At 63.9% G+C, this 24,100-nt stretch overlaps 4 protein-coding genes across 4 annotated transcripts; all 4 read right to left on the bottom strand.

Moving 5' to 3' along the window:
• Positions 1–83: 83 nt before the first annotated feature.
• LMJF_07_0743 (conserved hypothetical protein) lies at positions 84–500 on the bottom strand (the record flags this gene model as incomplete). The annotated part of the gene is made up of 1 exon (XM_001680930.1): positions 84–500. The coding sequence occupies one exon, from the start codon at positions 498–500 to the stop codon at positions 84–86; it is 417 nt and encodes a 138-aa protein (XP_001680982.1).
• A 1,356-nt stretch (positions 501–1,856) lies between these two features.
• LMJF_07_0740 (conserved hypothetical protein) lies at positions 1,857–13,175 on the bottom strand (the record flags this gene model as incomplete). The annotated part of the gene is made up of 1 exon (XM_001680929.1): positions 1,857–13,175. One exon carries the CDS (start codon positions 13,173–13,175, stop codon positions 1,857–1,859), a length of 11,319 nt encoding a protein of 3,772 aa, XP_001680981.1.
• Positions 13,176–16,093: 2,918 nt separating this feature from the next.
• LMJF_07_0730 (malonyl-coa decarboxylase-like protein) lies at positions 16,094–18,475 on the bottom strand (the record flags this gene model as incomplete). Its single annotated transcript, XM_001680928.1, has 1 exon — positions 16,094–18,475. The coding sequence occupies one exon, from the start codon at positions 18,473–18,475 to the stop codon at positions 16,094–16,096; it is 2,382 nt and encodes a 793-aa protein (XP_001680980.1).
• Positions 18,476–19,551: 1,076 nt separating this feature from the next.
• On the bottom strand, positions 19,552–23,325 carry LMJF_07_0720 (conserved hypothetical protein; the record flags this gene model as incomplete). Its single annotated transcript, XM_001680927.1, has 1 exon — positions 19,552–23,325. The coding sequence occupies one exon, from the start codon at positions 23,323–23,325 to the stop codon at positions 19,552–19,554; it is 3,774 nt and encodes a 1,257-aa protein (XP_001680979.1).
• Between the last annotated feature and the right edge of the window lie 775 nt (positions 23,326–24,100).

Raw genomic sequence — 24,100 nt, 5'->3', positions numbered from 1 at the left:
TTCATCGCACAAGCACCCCTCGCCTTTCACTGGATCGTTGCCTCTATGTTTCTCTCCCACTGTGGCAACGCTCGGTCCTTCGCTTAATGGAAACGAGTACCACAATAGCAATGCTCCTTCGTGCACTTGGGGCGCTGCTTGCGTGGCGGGTGATGGTGAGCGTGCTGGCAGTCATACCCGCACCCTCCCTGGTGGCCCACACCCCCCGCGCTGTCGGCGTCGTCGTCGCTGCTGTCGGTGCTGCTTGAGCTGCTGTCGCTGCTACTCTCTCCAAAGAGCTTCTTCTTGTGGAAGACGCAGCAGCACTTGCTCACGTGTTGGTCGACAGGCTCGCGCACGTCCGGGTTCCACGTGACACGCATGTCGTGCTGCCGCTGCGCCCGCTCCGCCTCCTCCGCGGTCGGGGCGGGGCGGAGGTGCAGCACAGCTGTGCGCGTCGGCACAAGGTTGTCGGTCTGATGCACATGACTCTGCTGCTGACGCATAGAGAGAGCGTCCATGGTCGCTTCTCAGCGCCTGTGTATATGTGGGGAAACAGAGAGGAGGAGGACCAGCAACGCACTCACAAGCGAAGAAGACAACGAGCAGATTGAAAGAGATGCGCAGGACGAGAGCGGAGAGGGTGGAGAATGTGAGAAAAAGGAGTGCAAAGTCTGTGCGAGCGTTTATGTTCTGTTCAATGATACTAACACATGACAGTGTTGGCGTTGGATCGGAGGAGGGTGCACGGAGCGAAATAAGGAAGTGACTTCTTGCCTTGTTGACTTTCCGCTCTCTCTCTCTCTCTCTCTGTGCGTGTGTGTGCGTGTGTGTGTGTGTGTGTGTGTGTGTGTGTGTGTGTGTGGTGGTTTGGTGGTGCTGCTGGAAAGCGGGCTGCGTACCTCTGCGCAGCGGCACGTCGAGAGTGTGGTTGTTCAATGTTGGTTAGCGAGGGAAGAGGATGCAGAGCCGGAGTGAGACAGGAGGGGTTGTGGAGGCAATCCAACGCACGGAAAGTGAAAGAGAAGGTGGTGGTCATAGCTGAGTTGGTGTGGTCTTGTACCTCACGCTCCTCTCCCTCTCTACACCGCAAAGAGATGAAGGAGCCCTTCTCCTCGGTCAGCAGGTGGTGGTGGTGGGGAGGGGGGGGGGGGGCTCACGAATTTCTTGCTTGACGCCGGGGTTGTAAGCGTCCCCTATCATCTGAGAAAGCACCACCAAACCACCACACACGCACACACACACACGTATACGCACATACATACACTCACATACACACATACACACACATACACGGTAAAGCTGCAACTCCATCCCCCTCACTGCAGCGCGCGTGTGTTTGCATGCCGCCGCCCCATCTTGATTGCTTTCGCCCCTTTCGTGTTCTTCTTCCGCCGCTCACTCCGCGTGAAAACGTCGCCCGGACAGGGAAGGGAGAGGGGGGCAAGCAAGCGAAGGCACCGACACTCATGCGCGCAGGCGGACGCACACGTCGATGTCACTTGACTAATACACATTTTGATACGCCCTCAAGCCCGCTCCCTCTCTAGATATATAGTATACAGTGGATATGTATATACACATATATATTGACGTTTTCTTTTCGCCGAGTTTGCTTGGTATGTTATCAACATGCCGCCCGTCTCCGCCCCTCTCCGGTCCCCTCACCATGCGCGTGAGGAAGCGCGCTTGAGGGGCGAGGGAGTTGTGGAAGAAAGGTAAAGCATGCATACATGCGTACGTGCATCTGTATATACATAAAAACAAAGGAGGCGGAGGAGGAGAGCACGGGTACGAGAAGACGGCACAAAAGCGAAAAGGAGAGAAGGGTGGGTACGTGGGTGCACGTCGCCACGTGGTTGGAACGTCCGAGCCATCTACTTGGTGGTGCCGGCCTGGCCAAAGAGCGAGTAGTAGGTGAAGGGCTGCACGGCTGCCGCCCTGCTGCCTCGAGTTCCCCCTCCCCCTCCAGCTCCTCCTCTGCGTCCGCCGCCATAGCCGGTAGACGTAGCGGGTGGCACCGTCGTCCTAGCGGCAGCAGCGTGAAGCGTGTTCGTGACGACGGTGTAGTTGCCTGCAGCGCCCCCTCTACCGGTCACACCCGTGGTCACTGGTCTCTGCTGATGCGGAGCGCCACCGCAGCTGCCGGTGTGTGCCAGTTTCGTCCGGTGCAAGGCGGACGAGGTCAGCAGGCGCTGTCTCACCTGCGGCGTTGGGTAGACGGCGGGGCTGCTCAGGGTGGCGTTGGGCGGGATGCTTGTCATGGAAAGAGACGACGTGCTCGAGAGAGAACGCGAAATGAGCGACGCCGTGTCACCCATGGCAGAAGCGGCCCGGTTACCACGATCCGCTATCATCGCACGCGCGTCGTGCACACCGAGCGAGCCCAGCCGATGCCCGCTAATGGTGCTGGCGCGCGTGGACTTGAGCGGCGGCAAAGGCGAGGGTAAGGGCGAGCGCGAGTCTTTCGACGACAGAGCCATACCGACGTCGCCCAATGACGGCCGATCCGCGGTGGATGACAACCGGGACGACAGGGAACGCTGTCCCGCTCTCCTGTCGGTGCCACCCGTCACTGCCGTGTGCCCGCTCGCACCAAAACCCACCCGCTCTGGGGGGCATAAAGATGAGCCGACAGCAGCACCAGCGCCATTCGCGTCGCCTGGCACCTCAGTAAGGAAGGCCTTCTTGTTCTCTCTGCACCCCTCTGCAGGTGCGGCGTGGGGGTCGCCGTCGCCGCCGCCGCCGCCGGGCGTGGAGGAGGTGTGGCAAAGAGCTTGCAGCGGCGCGTTAGTGGGGGAGGGCAGCAGCCCCTCTTCGCCAGAGAGCACAGGCATTGCCGTGGCTGCCAGGGCCGGGCTGCGCTGCTGTCCGTAGATCCATGTCGACCCGTAGCGGATAGGGATGACAGCATGGCTTACCGACGACGACGCGAGCTGCAGCCATGTCAGCAGCGGCTCCGTAAAGGCTTGCTGCACCTGTTGACGGAGGACGCTCTGCACCCACGCTAGCCCACCACCACGCCGGGAGGTCGTCGGCGGCCAGGCCGAATACGCGCCGCTAGCTCCGTCGCCTGGATGAAGGGGGGGCGGCACCAGCGCTGCCCTCGTGTGAGCGGATCGACAGCACAGCTGCACGTTCCGTAAGAGAGCAGCCGCGACAGCGCGGTGCGACAGCGCCACTATGCGCGCCTCCAGACCGCGCTTCACCTGGCGGTCCACCGCGGCGGATACGGCGGCGGCGCTGCTGAGCGGCAGCTGTGCGGGAGGGCTGTCGCATACATCGGCACGGTCACGCCCACTATTCCAGCGCGCGGTCGTGGAGAACGCTGTGGCGGCCACTGTGGAAGCCTGCAGTCGCCGCCACGCTCGACCCAGCTCCTCGACCTCCCACTTCGACTCCGCTTGCACCTCCGCCACCTGCAGAACGTGGCACACTTCGTAGTATTCCCCATCCGCAGGCGCCGTGCCGTCAGCAATCGCTGCAGGTGTTGGGGACGGTGACTGGGCACCAGCGGCGTGAGCCGCAGTGCCGTGCGCAATCTCCATTTTGCCAGCGTTCACGGGAGCCGCCGCAGAGGCGGCGGTCAGTGGCGAGGTCGCCGCGACAGCGCCGTTCGACAAGTATGGAGCCCTTTCCATTGCCCGGTGCAGCAGCAGGCGCAGCACCCCTGGGAAGGTTGCCGCCCCTGATGCGTCAGACGACTGCCCCTTCTGCGGCCGATCGGCACCATCGTGCCAGGCCCGCGCCAGAGATGATAAGCGGTAGTCGTACACACTTTCCTGCCGCTTACGCTGCAGGTGACCAGCGCTGCCGCTCAGCGAGACGGGAGAGGCGGGAGAGGTAACGGTATGTGATGCCGTCGACACAGCCTGCGTCACGGCGGCGGTGAGAGCGTCTGGCAAGAGTTGCGGATTCCCACCCGGTTCCTCGGTGGCGTATTCCTCGGCCTCCTCGATGAGATCCCGCCGCAGTCGGCGCATCGCCACTGCCACCGCCACGTCGTAGGAGTGGGGGTTGAACGCCTCCAGCGAGGCGAGGTTGCGGGCCTTGAAGGGGAGGAAGAAGAGATCCTCGAGGCTCAGCTGCCGGGCACGCAGTTCCGCCGGCGACGAGACACCGAGCAGCAAGCACAAGAGCGGACGCATGGCCAGCAGCTCTGCCTCCATCGAGCCACACACGAAGGGCTGCGTTGACGTGCTGCACTTCTCCAAACCCTGTGCCTTTGCGACGGCCGCGCGGCTGCTGTGCCGCCGTGCATTGGGCGTGCTCCGTTTGCGCGGGTTCAGAGCACTTTTCGCCGACGTCGAGAACATGGACGGCGGCTCTGTCTCCTGGGCCCTGCCAGCCAGCGCGTCCGCGTCTCCCTCGCCTTCGCCCTCTGTCCTCTCCAGCTGCAGCTGGGCCAGGTGATGCTCGAGCAGCATCGCGCGGATGCGGCGCTTCATGCAGGCGACCCTCTCCTCCTCTGTGTGGCGACTGTTGCGCAGACTTCCCTCGAAGGCGAGTCGCTGCCGCTCCAGTAATATGCGCTCATGAAGGCAGTGGAACTGCGTCTTGACAGACGCAGCGAGGCGGTCCAGCGTCGCCGCCAACGATGTACTCGGGCACAGGCTCTCCAGCCGCGCGCACGCGTACGGCGTCCACAGCGTCACGCCGCCGTCAGCGTGGCCGACGCAGAGGTAGCCGTTGCGCCGGCACTGCAGTACTGTGATGGAGCGTTGCTGAAGTGCCTGACGCTCAACCTCAGTCAGCACCTGGCTCGGGTGGCTTAGAATGTCGGCGAGGTAGTCGGGCAAAGCCCCCTCGACGTAAGCGTTCCACTCCGGAATCGCTGGCGCATCGCCAGCTGCGTTTCCTGCAGCAGCTGCTGCAGTGGCAGCCATCCGCCCTCGCCGATCCTGCCGCTCTCGTCGGGCTCGCTCGAGCATCGCTGGCGGCGTCAACAAGCACAGTGGGGAGCGACTGGTGGTGCACATGGCCTGCCTGGTAAAGAGGAGTTCGACCCAGGAGTCTGTGATGGGGTGCTGCGGAGTGGCGGCGGGTGTGGTGAGCTCAGACATGGGCCCGTAGCCGTAGTGGGCAGCCGCCACTGTCGCGGGGGCCTCCTTTCCAAAGAGAAGCTCCTCCTGTACCTCCTGCACAAGAGCCTCCGCTAACTGCTGTGCCGTGGCCGTCTGCGAGGCCGCGGTTGCGGCGCCTCCTCCGACAGCATCAGCAGCTGCCCCCTGGTCGGCACCGGCGTGGCTGACGCCGCTAGTGAAGACGTCATGACCGCAGGCTGACGTCAGCACTGGCGGCACTGCCGTGAGTCCGCTGCTGCTGCGGCTTCTACTGCTGGAGGTACGACTCACTCCGCCTTGAGTGCCAACGGGTGTAGTGGAGAAAGATTCTTGCTGCCGCTGCTGTCGCGCTTCGGACACTGCCTCTGCATCGCTCGTGTTACGCGGCAAGTAGCGACGTTGCTCGGCCAGCACCGCGGCCACCCATCCACGCAGCAGCTGCACTCCCTCTGCGCCCAGCTCCAGCTCACCCAAATCGGCGGGGCTTGCGTTAGCAGCCCCGGTGCTCTCGCCCATGCCGCCCCGAGCTGCGTCGCCTCTGCACTTGCGTGTCACGTACTCCTTCACCGTCCGCCCCGCGGGCGTGCACCACCACGGCTGCGTCTCGTCTGGTGTCGCGGTGGTACCTGGACAGGCCTCCGCCGCGGTGCCACAGGCCGAGGCGACTGTCGTCATTCGTGTTACAGCATCGTGCAACACCGCCGCGGCGATGAGCGCCTCACTGGATGTGCAGATCGAGATGGCCTGCGACGGCGCCGCCGCGTACATGCCGCTGCCACCCCCTCCGCGTCGCTTGCCGGTGACGCCGCGCCACGAGACGTGGAAAAGATCTCGGCGGCACTTGTAAACGTCAATGAGGCCGCCGAGCTCCTTCGGTGATTGGCTGGCTGGTGTCGCGGCCGTCGAGGGATTGCCAGTCAAGCTGACGTGCCGCTTCCGTGGGCTGCGGAGGCGGGTTTCGGTCGCCTGCGTTGCCACCGACGGGGGAACGTCGAAGACGACGCGCAGGTAGTTGTGCAGAAAGTCTCTGCTTGGGTTGTTGCACGGCGATGCTCCAGGACGCGCTGCCGCGAGGGCGCGTTGCAGCTCTGCTGCGTACGTCGAGACAGCCACGCCGTCTACGCCGCGAAGGAACACCGGCGTCAGCTGAAACGCCATAACAAAGCGCCGCACGAGGTACGACACGATGTAGCCCTGAGACGTGCCAACGTACACGGTGGCGTAGAGAGCGTCAAAGGTGAGTGCCGTGATGTAGCCCAGCGAGCGCTGCGAAGCGCACGTGTCGGCGACGGAAAAGGTCCACACCAGCGTCGAGCTCGTTGCGGTGGGGTTCGACCCTCGCTCTGCGCCTGTCTCCACCCTGCCAGTTGGCGGCAGCCGCGGTGACGACGCTGCGGCAGTGTAGCTACTGGTACTGCGCAGGGCCGTCAGCGACAGTTTCGCCGTCGCGCTGACGCTCGCCTCGGGCTCGGCCTGCTCGCGGAGGCCTGCGGCGCACGCCATCACATCCTTCTCGAGTTGCTCAGCAAACTCACCAAGCAGCGCCAGCAAGCTCGAGCCCTTCATCAGGTGGAAAGAGAGCTGATGTTGACGATCCGCCAGCACGAGACAAGGGTAAGCGCCGAGGAACATCGCCGCCGTCACCTCGTCTGTCGTCATGAAGCTGTGCACGACAACGCCGGCCTCAGCGCGTCCGCGTCCGCTTTCAGGCTTCTGCTCAGCGCAGCCACCACCAACCCCGCCCTTCACGTCGTCAGCGTCGCTCAACATCATCCGCATCCGCGCAGCGCCGTCCGTCTCGCTGCGCGACTGTACGTCCAAGACGGTAACTAGGCCACTCGCATGCACGAGACAGATAAGGCCGAGTGGAGAGCTGGCAGTGGCGAGCAGCACCACGTCGGGTTCGATCTGGCGCGTGGACAAGGAGACCATCACGGCTCGCGCTATGTTCGCCGGTGATGCTGCAGGCATCACCTCGGCCGCGTCCGCATTGTTGAGCCGCACCGTTGGGCCGCCGCCGGCTCCTTCGCTACACGCGACTCGCGAAGGAGGCACGGAGTTGCGGTCAGTGGCTACAAGGCTATTGTGATCCTCAATCGCCTCAGCGTCGCCGATGCCGACGCCGCGGAGGGAGCCAGCCGTGAGCAGCTCCTTTGGCGGAAGCACCGAGAGGCTTGCGTTTAGCGATGCCGATCTCCTCCCTGGCACCTCCGTGCCTGCTGCCGTCGCAGGGCGGGCGGCGCCTGCGTGGCGGCTGTTCCACGCCAGCGCATGCCGCACCTGCGTCAGCGCTCGATTCATCAACGTGCGGGAGACGATCACGCGTGTCGCCGTGCTGGAGTGGCTGAGCAGCGTGAAGGAGCGCAGCAGACCGTCCGCGTAGGCGACGAGCAACTCTTGCGAGGCGTCGAGGTAGAGCATGTGCAGCGGCTCCCGATGCACGTTGCGGCCCAGTCGATCGTCGCCGTCTGCTGACGGGGCTGAGGCCGGCGCTGCCCCGGTGGGGCCACAGGTAACACCAATCGTAGTCGCGAGAAGCCGCTCCAGAACCAGCGCAACGGCCTTTGCATACGCAATCGGGGGGAGTCGCGCCGTCGGCGACTGAGAGGGCGGTACGACCGTGGTTAGTGAGCCGCTGGCACCACCGCCACCGCCATATGCCGTGTTCATGCCGGCGGGCATGTTACTTGCTGCCGCGGCAGCATCCCCGACGGTCACCGGGTGCAGCGGCGGCAGTGCGTACGCGGCGGTGACGGGAGTGAAGAGGTGTTGGTACTGCATCGCCGCCTCAATCAAGTCCTCCGTGGACGGAGGGGTAGTGATGAAGGTGTGTAGCAACCGCCCCGAATCACTGCGGTGCAGCCGGACATCGCCGTGAAGCAGCGCGTAGCCGACCCACTCACCACCAGGGCCAAGACACGCGCACCGAATGTCGCTCAGCAGCAGGTTCTGATCGCGCATCACGTTCGTTACGAGCTCATCGGTGTCATCCTCTGCACCGCCGCCGGTGCCGCCGCTGTTGCCGGGGGCTTCCGCACTGCCGTGAGGCTGCTTCCCCGCCGTCAGTAGTGGAAGCGAAGCCGTGGCGGCGGCCACTGCAGCTTCCCTGCGCGGGCCCGCCGCAGCCCCAGCAGCGCGCCACGGCGCATCGTGGTGGCGCGAGTAGCTGTGGGTGCTCCACGGACGCGCCAATACGGCTCGCATGACGTCGTCGACCGAGGGCGGCAACAAACGCTGGGGCTCGCCCGTCGTCGTCGAGGAGGATGCGGCTGCCAGAACAAGGGCGTCGTGAGCGTTGTACGTGCGTGTGCGATAGCTCGACCGAGGGCGCGCGCCACGGGATCTGCAACCACGGCCGCCCTTCCTGCTCAACCGCTGCTGCTCTACAGACTTGGCGATCGACGAGGATCTGCCTCGCACGTTGCCAGTGAGCCGGTTGTTGAAGAGGTGACGGTACTCGGCGCTGTTCGCGCGGATGCCGAGCTCCATGGTTCCAGTTAGCAGCGACCACACGCGGCAGTCTGCGCTGCTGAGACTGATAAGCCGGTGATTCACGCCGCCCACCCGCGAAACCGTTGCCGTGTCCACCAACAGCACCCGCAGCGGTTGCGTGTGCGCCCGCGAGCTGGATTGACCACTCACAAAGAAGCAGTGAGCGGCGTTGTGGCTCCCCATGACGAAGAGCTGCCGACCGGTGTAGTTGAACGCGGCGCTGCGGCACGGCTGCAGGCGATACTCCGCCGCGTCGACAGCCACCTCGATGCTGTTCTTCGTCGTCCGCAGGAGCGCCGATGAGGAAGTGGGAACGCCACCTGCCGACATGCTTGAGCCATGGCCGTTGCCGCGGTGCGCAGCGCCACTGCCTTGAGAGGACGACCACCCGGTCAGCCGCCCCGCGTCGCCGACGCCGCTGCCGCTGTTGGGGATGTTGAGCGGCGCCCACGCGTAGAAAGAGGTGAGAGGCTGCGTCTGCCGCAGCGACCACACCTTCACGTAACCGCTGCTATCCACTGTGATCAGCTGGTCAAGCTCCTTCACCAATATCATGGCGACGATGCTGCCGAGATGCGGCGCTGCTGCGTCGTACAGCTCCAGCCGTGGCGACGTCGCCGAAGACGCCGCGGGCACCAGTGAAAAACCGCCATCGGCCGCCACCTCGACGCCCTCCGGCACTGCCCGTGGCGTTGACAAGGGTGCGGGAGACACCTGCGTGGATGCGGCATCGCTGCGGCCACCGTCCACCAGTGCCGATGCCGTCGGCAGCACGGAGGTATGGTAAAGGTACACCTTGTTGCTCGCCGTCTGCACAGCGAGCATGGAGAGAAAGGGAATGGGCAGAGCGTAGCGTACACCAGTGTCGGATACACGCATGCGGTGCAGAACCTCGATGCACACGAGCGGGCGGCTTGTGTCGGCGGTGGCGGGCCCCACACCTGCAGCGACGCCGCTCGGCGTCCGCTGCGTCCCGGCAGCCGTGATCCACGAGAACGGGTAAGCCAGTCGCATGGTGAAGACATCCCCGTCGAGCCCGCTGGAAACCACCAAGCCGTTGGTGGCCGCGGCCACGACAGAGGACACGAGCGTGCCGGGCGTGTGCACCTGCCGCGTGTGAACGACGAAGGCGCCGATGTCGCCGTAGTACGTGCGGCGGGCGAGGTCGCGGTAGCCTGACCACGCGCTCTCGGAGCTGCCGATGCGCTCCGATGTGGACTGCATGACGCTGAATGCAGCGCCCATCGTGCTCGCCGCTCCGCCATTGCCGCCCACGTCGCCCGTGCCGTCGCCGGCTGCGCTGTTACTCACACCTTCAACGGTGCTGCCGCTGTGAGTGTCCGCGGGCATCGCGAGGCGCGGGACGTGGTTCAGGAGGGCGTAGAGGTCCACGAGGAGGATGGTGCCGTCACGGGTGCCCAGCAGCAGGTACTCCTCCCGCTGCACAGAGATGCGGTCATGATGCGTCCGTTGGTGTGGCGACAGCGGCGCGACGGCAGGGGAGAGAGTACGGTCACCCTGCGCGGGGTTGCCGCTGCGGCGCCCCTGGAGCTCCCTCCCGTCGCCATGCACCCCGGCTGACCGCGAGGCGGCGCTGTTGGACGTGGTACCGGTGCTGCTGACGCTAGAGCGTCGCGCTCGACGGCCGCCAGCAGCCCACTCCATGCTTGACACGGTCTTCGTGCAACGCAGCACGCCTGCCTCCGGCAACGCTTGGACAGCCCTGCTGGCGCCGTACAACCGCAGCAGCATGTCATTGCCGCGTGTCACAAACACGGGATACGGCACACATGGCGAGACGTTCTCGACAACCAAGATGCCTTCGAGGGAGACCAACTTCGCCGGTTGATGTGCCCGCATGCTTGTGAACGCGCCCTCGTGGTCGTCAACAGTCCCCCTGCCGGCTGCCGTGACGGCCCTCGCCTTTGAGGGGCTCAGTTGCTGCAGCATGTTCAATGCCGTCGACTCCTGCAGTCGTCGGCCGTCCTCGTAGCGAACGTACACCCGCAGAGGTTGTTGATTGTTGCGCCACGGCCGCTGTCGCAGTGCCGCGTCGTAGCCGTCAGCATCAGTGTTCGAGTGCGCTCTTCGCCTGTAAATCTCCCCGTCGCCGCCGCCGCCGCCCCGATCGCCACGGAGGCCGCGGATGAGTCGACCAAAGGCGTCGTGCGGCTCCTCTTCGAGTTCCTTGCACAACACCTCCATGGGCCTAACAAGAAACCGTTGGTGAATGCTACCCAGCTGAGTGCCATCGCACACGGCATAGTCGTTCGCACCCTCCAGCATGACGAGCGACGCGCTGTGCCGCACCTCTAAGACGTTGCCCGTGTACCCAAGTCGCGCGAGCGTTGAGGGGAGCGGCTCCACGACGTACCGGTCAAAGACCGAGGCGCTGGTGCGCGTCAGATGGGCAGCACGCTCGCGCACCTTGCGCTGATGATCCTGCACGTCTGCCTCCTCGATAAGCGCGTTGGTGAAGGCCTCCCAAGTGATGCAGCCCTTCTGCTCCATGTCAATCATCGTGAAGAACTGCATCGCGACGTCCTCGCATTGCGAGAGAAGGCGATGCACCTCGGCCAGAAGTAGCGGGTGCTGGGCGAGCTGCTGGAGCCGCTGCCGGTAGGTTAGCCGTGCTGCACGGGCGTATGGATAACTCAACAGCGGTTCCTCGTGAGAGACATGTTTGTCGACGGCGTCCTGACCTGCGTGCGCGACACTCTTGAATTCCTCATCAAGAAGCGCCTCTTCCTCCTCGGGCATCAGCTGGCCCCACGGAATGGGGTTCCACCGCCCTGCGACGTCCTGCCGCTGAGGCGGGCACAGCAGCTCCCACAGGTGAAACATGTCGTTGGGCGGCAGCGGCACCTCTGTCGAGCGCGTGCGATCCGGAAAGCAGCGGTGCGCATCCGCCAGCTTCGCGGCGTAGCTGGCATACACACGCCGCATCTCTCGTCGTAGGGCCGGCGCCGCACGCAGCGCATACTCCGGCGCGCATTGAGCTGCGTCCGGGAAGTAGAAGGGGTCGATGAGGGCGCGGCTGAACAGGCCTGTCGGAAAGTACGCGGCGTAGTGGGCAACGAATAAGTAGCGACTTACAACGTACACAAAGACGGGAAGGGTGAGTTGCATCTGGGTAAGGTCGGCAGCGCGGATGAGCGGCGGCGGCGCCGAGGGCTCCGTCGGGGAAGCGAAAGAAGCGTTAGCCGCTGTCGTCGAAAACTGCGACGCCAGCTCCTCTAGCTCCATCGCCTCTACAGCGGTGCGCGACGTTGCCTGGCGCACCATAATGTCGAGCTGCTCCGCCGACACGGCCAGGCCGAGGTCGTCGTAGAGGTCCACGTCCCACGCTGCCTTGTAGAGCACCGGCACCGCCGTTGTCTTCGCGGGCGACAACGCGTGCAGTGGCGAGGCGGAGTGTGCAGAGCTTGACGACCACAGCCGACGTGTTGGCGGCGGGACGACGCTGCTACCGCCCGCAGCCTCTCCTACTTCAGCCGGCGGCATATTCGCAGTTCCGGGGTGGGTCGTGGTGAGCCCAGCACTTGGCCGCTCCATGGTAATGGTTCGCCAATACGTGGGCTGCAACGCTGCGCACATAGACACTGGCGTCATCGCACTCTGCGAGGCAGACGCGCCGTGCTGATGGGCAGCATCGTCGGCGCTGCCATCAGTAAATCCCTGTATCTGTGGATGCTGCTGCGCCCACGCCTCATACCGACGTCGCTGGGCCTTCTGCAGATGTGGCTGAACGTGCATGATGCGGTATCGCGTCAGCCACTCTCGTCGAGCGCGCTCCAGGTGCACCACCGGCACGCCGACGGGGACTGTTTCACTGCCGTAGAGAAACCCGTGTGCGGTGCGCAACGCCGCGCGGACGGCCGCATCGTGCGCCTGTAAGGAGCTAACGATGAGAGCGGAGTCGTCGGCCGAGTCATCATCGTGCATCGCAGCACCGGCTGTCTTCTCTCCTTCGCCGTCGACAGCGTTGTGGCCTGCATGGACATCCTCAGCCACGGCGGCAGCCGGTTGTGCTTCTGCTGCTAAGTTCTCCGTGTGCGGCGGCTCGTGCCTATGCGTCAACTCTGACCGCATCGAGGCCGCCACAAGTCGCTTGAACTCACTGAGCTGATTCTTCACTGGGTTGACGAGGGTGTGCGCGCAGAAAGACTGCTGCAACACCTCGATGTCTGCGAGGGCAATAAGGAGAATGGACGGCAGCGGGGTATCGCTAGTGGGCAGAGTTACCGATTGCAGTGCCGGATCGTGCGCCGCCGCAGACGGCGCGACCGTGTTCTCTGTGCTTTTCGGAAGTAGTTGGAAGAACGGCGTGTTCAGAACTTCATCGAGCAGCGCGGCGTTGGTGGACCAATCGCGGAAGAGCAAGGCACCACCAACCACGCCGTTAGTGCTGCAGCCGTGGCCGCCCACTGCGACCGCCTTCTTTGCTGGTCGCACGAGCGGCGGCGGCAGCGGCAGCGGCGGGGTGGCGGAGGTCGCACAGCGAGATCGAGGAGACGGCAACGACCTGGCCAATGGCGTCACTGCAAGAGCAGCACCTGCTGCCGAGGGACGTGCGGGAGCATCTTGCTGCCCACTTTGTCTGCCTGATACGGAGGCGGTTGCGACGTCGTGCAACCGCATCGGCAGTGACGCGGCAAAGGATAGCTGCAGCGTTGCCTCTGCGGAGGCATCAAGTTCAGCTTGGGTTTCGTGTGGGGCATTGACGCGGTCCGAGGCTGCGCTGGGATTGTGCATCATAAACGCCGTGGCGACACCGGCATCCAAAAGGCGAGTATGAAGCGGCAGAGAAGGTAACGAAGGACCTCAGTGCCTCGCCTGATAGCTCACCTGCTCTAGTCGAGTGCGTGCTGGCGTATTTAGGTGTGTGTGTGTGTGTGTGTGTGTCTCTGCGTGTAGCTGTGTGTCGGTGTGCCTGTGTGTATACATGGAAGCCCCTTCGCTGAGCCTCGCTTGCGTGCAGTGCGTGTGTGTGGTGTTCCTATCCTTATACATCAGATGTGCAAGACAGCGGAGGCGGCGTTCGGCGAGGCACTGAGAAACGCCGCGCAGAACACCGGTAATATCATAAAAGAAAACGAGGGAGAGAGGGGTGGTGCGGTGTGGTGCGGGTGCAGTACACTCGAGTAAGATGAGAAGGCCTCTCATGTATGCACGAAGACGAGCACGACGGGCAAGGGATAGAGGGGGTCTCTCTCTCTTCTTTCGCTGCTCGATCTGCTAGCACCCGACAGCGCTGTCCGGCAATGTCGAGTGTGCGCGGGTGTGGTTCAACGAGGTCGGCGGCGGAAGAGGAAGCGGCGTCGAGAGAGAGCGACAGGCAAAAGTGTGTGTGTGTGTGTGTGTGTGTGTGTGTGTATGTGAGTGTGTGCGGAAGGACAAACCTGCCAGAGACACGTCTAGTTTAAAGGTGCAGCCCCGCCCCTGCGCGTGTGCGTGCCTGGCGCGTAGAGCGTCGGGTGACGGCGTTGGTCCTTGTCGCGACTGTAGCGACAAGAGGACTGAATGGATGGGAAAGAGGGAGACAGCGATAGAGTTGACGCAGAGCACGAGCGACACAGCTTGCGTACCAGCCGATCCTGAGGAGTATCCGTGCACCCTAAGAAGTGGACCTGTACATGTCGGTGGGTTGCATAAAGAAAAGTGCATGCAGGCGCGGCGCGCGGGCACTTGAGGCAGCGACTTCACCCATCACACATGCGTCGCATATGCACACGCATGTGTGGTGGGTGAGGCTCTTCAGCACAGCCGCGTCGCCCTCCTCGACCTCACCCCTGCTTGCGTTATGCTGTTTTGTTGACGACAAGGATGAGCAGAGACGTACACAGGGGGGGGAACCACAGACAAGCGAAGCTACCCGGAGCAGACCCACTCCACAAGAAAATGGGAAGAGAGCACGCGGTGCACGGGCACCCACGCCATCACGCGTGCATGAAAGGCAAGCCAGCAGACGGGAAAAGATGAAACAGCGTGAGAGACGCACGTCAGGTGAAGATAGAAAGCAAGCACCACGAAAAACGGAAGAACACCGACAAGAACAGCGCATCGTCGCGTTACGCCTCCCTGCACACTCCATGGAGTGCGCACACACACACCTCCACGCGTGGCATCTCCGGGTCCGGTGTGTCCACTCGGTCTGGGTGGACGCCGAGCAGCCCCCTCTCCCCGCCCCCATCCCGACCGAATGCGGAGCCACTTCTGGTGGTGCGCGTGTCCAGCGGCTACGACGTTTGCGGGCGAGAGCGGGCCATCGCTGCGGATGTCGGCGGGCGGGTCCTGGGCGGCGTGGCGTCGGGGCGAGCTCTGCGGCAGTGAGCGTGTTTGCGGTGCTCATCGGATGGGCAGAAAGTGTCCGCGTGGCTCGAGCGCCTGCCACACCCGGGCCTTGCACCGCCTGCTGGTGTGGGGCGCCTGAGAGCCACCCCCTCACCCCCCCCGCACCGATGCCTCCTCAGCCTGCAGGGTAGAGTGCAGCGGACGCCGCACACCATGCACTGTTGGGCTGATCGGTGTGCATCTCGTCGTCCAGCAGCTGTCGAATCGTTGGCACCATCCGGTGTGAGCTAGTGCGAACGTGATCGGAAAACGGTAAGCCTCTTTCGGGACAGCGCCAGCCTCCAACACCTGTTCGCCGACACCAAGAGTTCGCCAGCCGTACCCCGAGAGCATATTGCAGGTGCTCGGCCTCCCCACAAAGTGCGGGTCACCGGACACCCTGAAATCGTGCTGAGGTGGCCACTCGCATCATCCGAGAAGCAGGACGTAGTCGAGAAATAGCGAAGAGAGCATCGCAGGGGGTCGGAAGCACGAAGGGATGGGGTCGGCGGCGCTCCCCGCAGCGTGCCCGAGAGGCGAAGCGCATACGTGTATACATAGAAATACCATACATACATGTGCATATATACGTACCCATCACACACAACGCCCACGCTCACGGGACGAACACCTCCCGCCTGTGCGGAGGGACGGACTCCTCCAGAATGACACACACACACACACACACACACATATACACGTAAAAAGATGGAGACGAGGCCTCTCTCTTCTCCCTCGTCTGCTGCGGTTGCTGCTCTTCGTCGTGCTCGCCTCGCATGCGCCTCAGACAGCACAGCAAGCGCCTCTGTGGGGCAGCACGAGAGAGAGAGAGAGAGAAAGAAGAGGAGGGTACGGTAAAAGGGGGCAAGGCGGAGTGTGCACAGGGCAGGGTGCAGGGCGGTCGCGCATCGAAGACGGAGGAGAAAGGCTCGAGAAAGAGAGAGATGCACGCGTGGCGATACACAAAAAATAAGACCGCCATGCCGCACCAAGGAGGACGGGGCATGCCCGTATGCGTGGTGAGGCGTGGGGAGGCGTGGCGGTGGTGGTGCTGTCCAATCATCGTTCCTGCGATGTGGATCGTTCATTTTCGAAGCAGGTGGGATAGGAGGGGAGGGCGCTCACTCTTCCAGGGCAGAAGTGTTGCTGCTGCACGTACGCCCACCAGCGAGACTGGCGGAATGGAGAGGGAGGAAGTGTCGGCAGGGCTTGACAACACGGCCGCCCTACATGTCCCCCAGCAGCGTCTTGATCGGCTCACCGAGGGGCACGGTGCGGCTCACCTCGTACCGCGCGGCGTTGGCTGAGACCGTTGGCAGGTCGTACCAGTAGTTCACCATGATGCAGGCGCTCTCACGACTGGCCTTCGGGGTCGTGTTCGCGAGGAAGTTTAGTCGATAAACAGTGGCGCCGTTAGACACGTGAAAGTTGCCGACTGGGTCGCGAATGCGGCCGTCACCACTACGCTTCACGGTGCACAGGTACGTGGCAACGGAGTGCAACAGGGGCGCCTCGAGGGCCATCGTGAGCGTATGGTCCGCCCACCATGGCTGCTGATGCCGCTGTGTCGAGGTGCTGCCCGCGGCGAATGTGGCAAGACCATCGCGCGGAAACGAGGGGGGCGACGATGCGTCTTGGAGGAGACGCACGAGGTACTGCAGTGCCGCTACGTTTGCGGCCGTGTGGTTGCCGCGACTGCTTGTGGCCGCCGCTGACATCACCGCACGCGCCTCCGCCGGTAGGACATCGGGGTGCCGCAGGACGTAGCCGGCAATCGCCTCGCGAAGCGGCCCCAAGTAGCGTGTATCTTCCTCGGTTGTGGAGAGCTGCTTGCCAAAGATGCCGCTCGCTGCCATCGCGGTAGCTGTCGCAGCGGCAGCCGCCAGCGCAGCCACTTCATCAGCCAGCCACTTGACGTAGAGCGGGATGGGTGAGAGGGTGCTGAAGGTGTGGATGGGAGTCAAGCTGCGCGCCTGCCGCCGAGCGTTAATGTTGCCCTCCACCTCCTGCACGACGCGCTTGATGAGGCGGTTACCCATGTCCATGCCACGCAACGCACTTTGGGCAGAGTTGATGCTGTAGAAGATGGCGGTGTTCACGTTGCCATCTTCCGCCGCACCGGCGCAGTCAACCGCCGCCGAGGATTCCAGTGCGTGGCGGAAGTAGAGAGCCGCCTTCGACGTGTTCGCCGGGTCTGACAGCGGCGTAGGGCGACCCAAGATCTGATCCACAGAGCTGGCAATGCCGTGCGTCAAGGCCACCTGCACGGCGATGAGCGGCTCCTCGACAACGGCGGGGTGCAGAAAGGCGAACAAGTGGCGGTGGTGAGCCGGCTGCAGGCGATGGCGCATGTCTTCAAGTCCACGGACGAAGGGATGGACAGACTCAGCACGCATGATCTGGTCCAGCATCGACGGCGGCGTCAAGAGCCACGTCAGCTCCTCCATCACCAAGTACTCCTTGGAGAACAGATCGTTCAAGAGAAGCGACATGGCACCATCGATTAGGCCTACCTCGATCAGACGACTACGCCACTTGGAGAGCTCGCCGGCGCACCGACTTTTCTCCGTGGCGCTTGCGGCTGCTGCTGACGGCAACGTCCCCGCTGACTCGCCAGTAGCAGGCGCCGAAGAAGACAGCATGCTCTGCCACTGCTGCTGCTGCTGCTCCGTGAGATGTTTGATGTGTCGCTTGCACAAGCTCTCGAAGAAATGGGTCAGCTTTCGAAAATGCATGAGCCGCCGCAGGCCGTCCGGCATGGCGGCCGTGTGCCACAACCACGTGTAGTAGAGAGGAGAGCCAGCGTTGCGGGCCTCAAAGCAGCACTGCACGACCTCCCCCTTAGCCTTCATGAGCTGCTCCATGAGCTCGCATCCGTCGATAGCGACCTGCGCAGGACCACGGGCCTCTGCTGTTGTCGCTCGCTGCGTTTCGTGAGCCTCCGCCTGCCGCAGCAGGCCCACGTAGGCGTCCACCTTCGCCGTCAGCTGCGTGCTTGCCTTTGCGACCGCGTGCAGGTCGAAATTGAGCTCGTTCAAGGTCGAGATGAACATAAAGAAGTTATCCCCCGTCGCGGGTGTGATGCTATCCTCTGTGACGTTTTCCTGGACGATGGGCGGCACGAGCACGTCGAAGGCGGCCCACACGCTCTCCACAATGACGCCAGGGATGCGGCCTTGATCGCTACGGATGGCGCGGCGCAGGCTAGAGAGCACCACCTCGCCCGTCACCTCCCCATCGTCGTCAATCTGCGGTGGCGCGGTGAAGGGCGACGACGACGATGATGATAGCAGTGCTGCTGCTGCTCTGTGGGCGGCGAGTTGAAGCTGTGGGGTGAGATGGGCAGAGGCCACGCTGCCAGTGGACTTGCGCGTGAGGTCCCACAGCCGCCGACACCATCGTGCGACACGCTCCTCGCTCACCGTGGCGCCTGCCCCCGGCAGTGGCGGGAGTGGTGGTGGCGGTGGTTCCGACCGCCACAGACGCGTAGGCGCACTGAAGTGCCGCAAGGCGTACGCCAAGGTGCCGGCGGAAAGGGTAGTGCCGCTGCTAGCAGTGGCTGCTGCAGAACCACTCGTGCCGCTGGCAGGCCGATAAACACAGCGCATCCGCGCTGCGGCGGCCGCCGTGGCAGCAGGATGTCTATACCTTGTGTTCCTACTAAGTGGTCGGAAGCGTACGCGCGATCGCATCGTCGACCTCCTCGTCCACGCTCAGCAACGTCGCGCACGCCGTGAGTGAGAGTGTCGTCCTGTGTGTGTGTGTGTGTGTGTGTGTGTGTGTGTGTGTGTATTTGTGCGTGACGCGAGAGAGCAGGAAAGAACAAGGTGGTGCGTTGCTGCGCACAGGCCGCGAGGGCAATAATGCCCCTTGAGCACTGCAGCAGCTGCGGGAACGGATAGCCTACCACACGCGTGCAGACACAGAGATGCACAGCCATAGATGGTCGGGAGAGACCCGAAAAAAAAAAATGAGAAGCGGCCCTGTTCACGCCCAACCGGCGCAGCCGCAACACGAGGAGCAGCAGGAGGGATGCAGAGTGGAGAATGTGTACGTGCGTATGAAGCGCCGGGAGGCGGGGGGGGGGGGGGGGGGGGGGAAGGCGCGTGCAGACTGTGCCGTCCCGTGTACTCGCACAGGCATGCGCGGGTGACGTGATATGCACGGCATCCACACACACAGACACACACACACACACACTCAGAGAGAAAGGAGGAGGAGGAGGAGGAGGAGGCGTGTCTCGTAGATGGCCACATGTGTGTGCGTCTAGCAGCAGCAGAGTGTTCACAATCCCCATCGCCACACGTGCATCACGCACGAGCGCACGATGGTGGGCGGTGCGGAAGGGACGTCGCGGCAAGCAGTTGGCGGAATCCAGAGAGAGGGAGCGAGCAAGCGAGTTGGCGGAGAGGAGGAGGGTCACGTCGATGAGTGTTAAAGGCACAGAGACACATGCGCATGCCCGCCACTTAAATGCCCGCCGTTATCGACGCTACTTTACGCGTTACAACGCACTTCAGGTACTGGCGCCCACGCAAGAGATGGACAGCGGAGAAGACAATGTCGGCAGCGAGTCTCTGGTGACGGCGGCGGTATAGGAGAGCCGGAGAGGGACCGCAGATGAGGAATGCTCGCCACCTCATGCCCCTCGTCCCCCCTCAGAGATCCTTGATAGAGCTGTGCTTCACAGCTGCCATGCCTGTAGCACCGCGCGCTGCCCGTCCGACAAGCCCTGCTGCTGCTGCCGCCATGCCTGCGGGTGAGCTTGCGCGAAGACTGACGCTCCCTGCTGCACCAGGCGCTGTTTATCAGCATCCTCCACGGTTGCCGCGGCGAGCACGTTCGCGACGGCACCAACCACGGACGGTAACCAGCTCGACACCGCTGCGGTCGAGGCGGCGTGGTCATTGCCCAGTAGATAGCACAGTGTCCGCACCGCATTCGGGTTCTCTGCTTTATCTATCTTCATGGGCAGGTGCGCCATGAGGGGAGGGATGACCTGGGCAATGGGCAGCAGCGGCAGCGGAAGGCAGCGGACGAAGGAGCAGGTGGCGCTGACCGCGTTGTCGACCGCCTCCGGTATCTCGTCCTCCTCGTTGCCGACTACGGACCAGAGGGCCTGGAAGCACTGTGGCACGACGGCGGGCTGCTGTGTGAAGAAGCTCGGGCAGCCCTCCACAAGGATGCGGAGGAGATACGCGCTGTTCGCCCTCGCGGTGGACTCGTCTGAGCCTGCCATGACGCTGAAACTCAGCTGCGCGGCTGCTTCGACGAATGGCGCCAGCAGCTGCTCCGACGCCGGCGACGCAGCACCATCGCCATTGGCGTCGACGGAGCCGTACGCCTGCAGCACGGTGGCGAGGGTGCCCACGGCGGTCACGAGCCCTTCCGGGGGCCGCGTCCCCACGTCGGCGTGCATGGCGAGCAGAGGAACCAGGTAGGGCATGTAGGGCTGCAGCAGCGCGCCGTACGCCTTGGCGACGCTCTCGAGCATCTCCGCGGCAGCGTCCAGGATGACCCCGTCGTGGTCTTCGGGCAGGTGGACGCCGTGCTTCACCATCTCTGGTGCAACAAGCCTGTACCAAGGTGGCAGCGCAGCCGCGGACGGCAGCTGCGAGGACGGTGGAGCAGCCGCGTCACCGTTCTGTTGATGCTGCGCCATTGCAGCCATAATCGCGGAAGCCTGCGCCTCAGCCGCCTCGTCCGCGCGCCGAAAGAACGGGTCTTTGCCCTGCAGGTAGTGTGCCCTGTCCGCACTCGTAGAGTCACCCCTCTGCTGTCGCAGCTGCTGGTACTGCTCATAACTCATATTGTCAGCACCGTCGTCCTCGCTGCACTCGTCATCGTCAAGCTCGTTGCCGCGGCGCTGGCACGGCATCGTCCCGCGCAGCAGCTGTACCACATCCCGCATAACGGCATCCGGGCCGTCGATGGTGCACTGAGTCCCAAAGTAGTCCATCACAATCGACACCGCCTCGCACGCGGCGCCGACGACCTCGTTCTCCGCGTCCTCCTCCTCTATCGTGCGAAGCAGTAGGTTCAGCAGCTCATCAATGCGATCGCGAACCGACAGCGGAAGAACATCTTGCACGAGGCTGCCACTGCTGTCAGCAGCACCGGTGCGCCCCGCCACGATGGCGGCCCGGCTGCGCGCCTGCATCGCCTTTGCTGGGAGACCGGCAGACGCCTTGGCGAGCTTCGCCAGCGCGATGAGGGCGTTCGAGCGAATGTTGGGGTAATAGTGCGAGTCCAGCCCCGTCAGCGCCTCCCAGCACGCTGCCGTCTGCGCCTCCCCAAGCTGGCCCATCATAACATCCGCGAACACGCCGACGCAGTACACGGCAGAGGACTTTTCCTCGACGTCAGCGGTGCGCACGCGCAGGTGAATCTCCTCCGCGTCGTCGCCCCCGTCCTCGTCGCTCTCATCATCGTCTCCGCCGTTGTCCTTCCAGGCAGCAAAGGCAGCAAGCGCGTCACCGCTGCCGTCGCTGGCCAGCGGATGCTTGTTCTTGTACACTGCCCGGTCCTCGGTGATCGTCTCTAGGGCGCAGTGGATGGAGTCATTCAGGTACGGCGCGAAGTCCTCGCGAAACAGCTCGCACATGTTGGCCAGGAAGCCGAAGCTCTGCTCCCGCACCGCTGCGTGGCGCGTCTGCAGGTTCGCCACGACCTCCTGCATGAAGAAAGGGTAGTACTCGGCAAAGGCGGCGCGGCCCATCGCGGAGCCGATGACGCCGACTGTCTCGGTCGCCTGCGCCCGGAGCGCCATCGTCTCCGGTGTCTTCAACCCAAAGGGCTGCCGCAAAACCTCGAGCAGCTCTGGCCCGCGGCTCGCGAAAGCAGCCGAGTGAGCCATGCCCATTGACGAGAGCACGCCGCACAAGCGGCACTGCGTCTCCAGCGAGCTGATCGGGATCGCCGCCATCACGGCCGGCAGCAGCGTCGGCACGTAGCGGTCGAGGTTTTCCTGCAGATTCTCGCACAGGGTATCCAGTGCCTGGGCGACGCGGCGGCGCACAAGGTCGCTCGTGTCCTCCAGCAGCGGCACCACCATCGGCAGTAGCTTTTCGTGGTGCAGCAGGATTTCGGGCTGCAGATGGCCGCAGAAGGATGAAAGGGCAAAGGCGGCGGCCTCACGAGGAGCCGGATCCGCGTCGCACAGGAAGCCGTGCGTCACCGTCAGCACATACCCGACACGGCGGCGCAGATAGCTAGCGTGTCCCTCGGCAAGGCAGGCGAGTGCGATCATCGTGGCCTTTCGGGTGCGGGCGTCCACGCTCGCCGGTGCGTCCGTCACCCTCGAAATGTACGGCAACAGCACCGCCGTGAACGCCTTGCTGGGCACCGTCGTCGCAAGCGCGCTCAGCAGCTGGCAGCCCACCATGCAGGCGGACGTGACGTGCAGCATGTCCACATCGTCGTCGCTGTCGTCCAAGTCCTCGTCATCCACGCCGCCGCTGCCCTGGTCCGAGATGGAGATGGTGTTGTCCTCCGACATGAGACCGAGGCACACCTGCACCAGCGGCTCCAGCAGGGCCGGCGCCGCCACAAATTTCGGCTTCAGCGTCGCCAGCTGCCCCAATGCTGTCCCACAGTTCTCGCGGACGCGAGGGTGGTGCTGCGGGTTCGCCATGAGTCGCATCAGCGCCTGCGCCACATCCTGGACCAACGCGCCGTACTTCTTCACGGGCAGGTCATCGAAGAGCTGCTCGAATAAGTCGAGAACGCTGACGCACAGCGGCACCTTGGCTTCCGTCGCCGCGCCGCTCTCCAGCAAGCCAATGCAAGTAGGTACGAGGTGCGCGAGAAACGCGTTGCGCACCGCGGGGTGCTCGTGCAGGGTCGGCAGCAGCACCATAGCCGCCTTCACCGCCGCGGCCTGCACCACCGTCTCGCTGTCGCCCAGGCCGCGCACGACGGACTCAGCCGCCAGCCCGCTCAGTGCATTCTCCTCCGCGAACACCTCGCCGAAGCTGTAGAGCAACACCATCGCCAGCTCGCGCATCTCCACTCGCGTGTCGTGCGCAGCAGCACGGATCGCGTGCTGCAGCTCTGGCCACCCGTCACCGCCACGGTTGGCGTCTGCCTTTGCCAGTCGAGTCACGACGTGGGCGATGGCGAAGCGAACCGGACGTGTTGGCTCGTCGCCCAGCCGCTGCAGAAGCAGGTGTCGCAGCTGATGTTGCTGCTCCGTCGTCAGCACACGCCAGAGAGAAAAGATGCGCTTGCGCAGCAGCACAGCCGCCATCTGGCGAACGCCGGCCGGCGCCGTGGGCGGCGTGCCATCCGGGGTGCCGCACAAGATCGTCACCAAGTGACCTACATTTGGGGGCTGCTGGAGCGCAGTTGTGAGATCGGCCTCGTTGCGGCGGCGCTCGGCGTTGTCGGCGCCGTGCAAAATCGTCGCGATGATGGTGCACAGCTCGTCGGCCGTGTAGAGGGGGTTACTGGTCTGCATCGCTTCTCTCTCAACCTCGACAGGTCACAGGTGCGAGGTTGAATAAGGAGGGGGCGAGGGAAGGGCCCGCAGCCTCGCACGCGGAGGCGGTGACACCCTGCAGGTTCGCTGAACCACCGAGATCCTCTTCGGCGGTAGTGCACGAGAGTGCCGCGCTGCTTGATTACGATTGCTGTGAGAGCCGTGCGCGCGGTCCTCGTCCCTGGGCAAGTTGAGGCAAAAGCAAGCCGGCGAGCTTCACTGAGTGCTACGCTAAGTTATACACAGAGAGAGAGAGAGAGACAAGAGGCGAAGCCGCGAAGATGGCGAGTAGGTTGAGAAAACACGTGAAACGGGGGTGGAGCGCCACGGGCAAGTGGATCCCTCCTCCGCCTACGCCTCCCCCCTCCCCCAGCTTTAGGAGGAAGGGGCTGGGGGGTCAGCCGAGGATGACTGCGCCGCCATCGTTGCTGCTGCCGCCGCCGCCGCTTAGAGGGCAGACCAGGAACAAAGGCGCTGGGGTCGCATCACTGCAGTACCACTGCGTGAGCGAGCATGCCTAACTCGAGCAGGAAAGAGGGGGGGTTGGGTGCATCGGCTGGTTTACATGATGGCACCCATCTATTTTTCCTTCCCACATGACACCGGATGCGGCCGCCGGCTCCTGTGGTGTTCCTGTAAAGTGTCCCGTTTCTTTGGTTTTTGTTGTTTTGGCGACTCGCCCCCTTCAGGGGGTTGCGTTCTTCTTGGGCAACGCAGCCGTCAGCGGGCACCGTCCCTACCCCGTCGGCCGTCG

Source organism: Leishmania major, chromosome 7 (assembly GCF_000002725.2).
Source record: "Leishmania major strain Friedlin complete genome, chromosome 7".
NCBI classification, from domain to species: Eukaryota; Euglenozoa; class Kinetoplastea; order Trypanosomatida; family Trypanosomatidae; genus Leishmania; species Leishmania major.
This window is presented reverse-complemented; position numbering and strand designations above follow the sequence as displayed.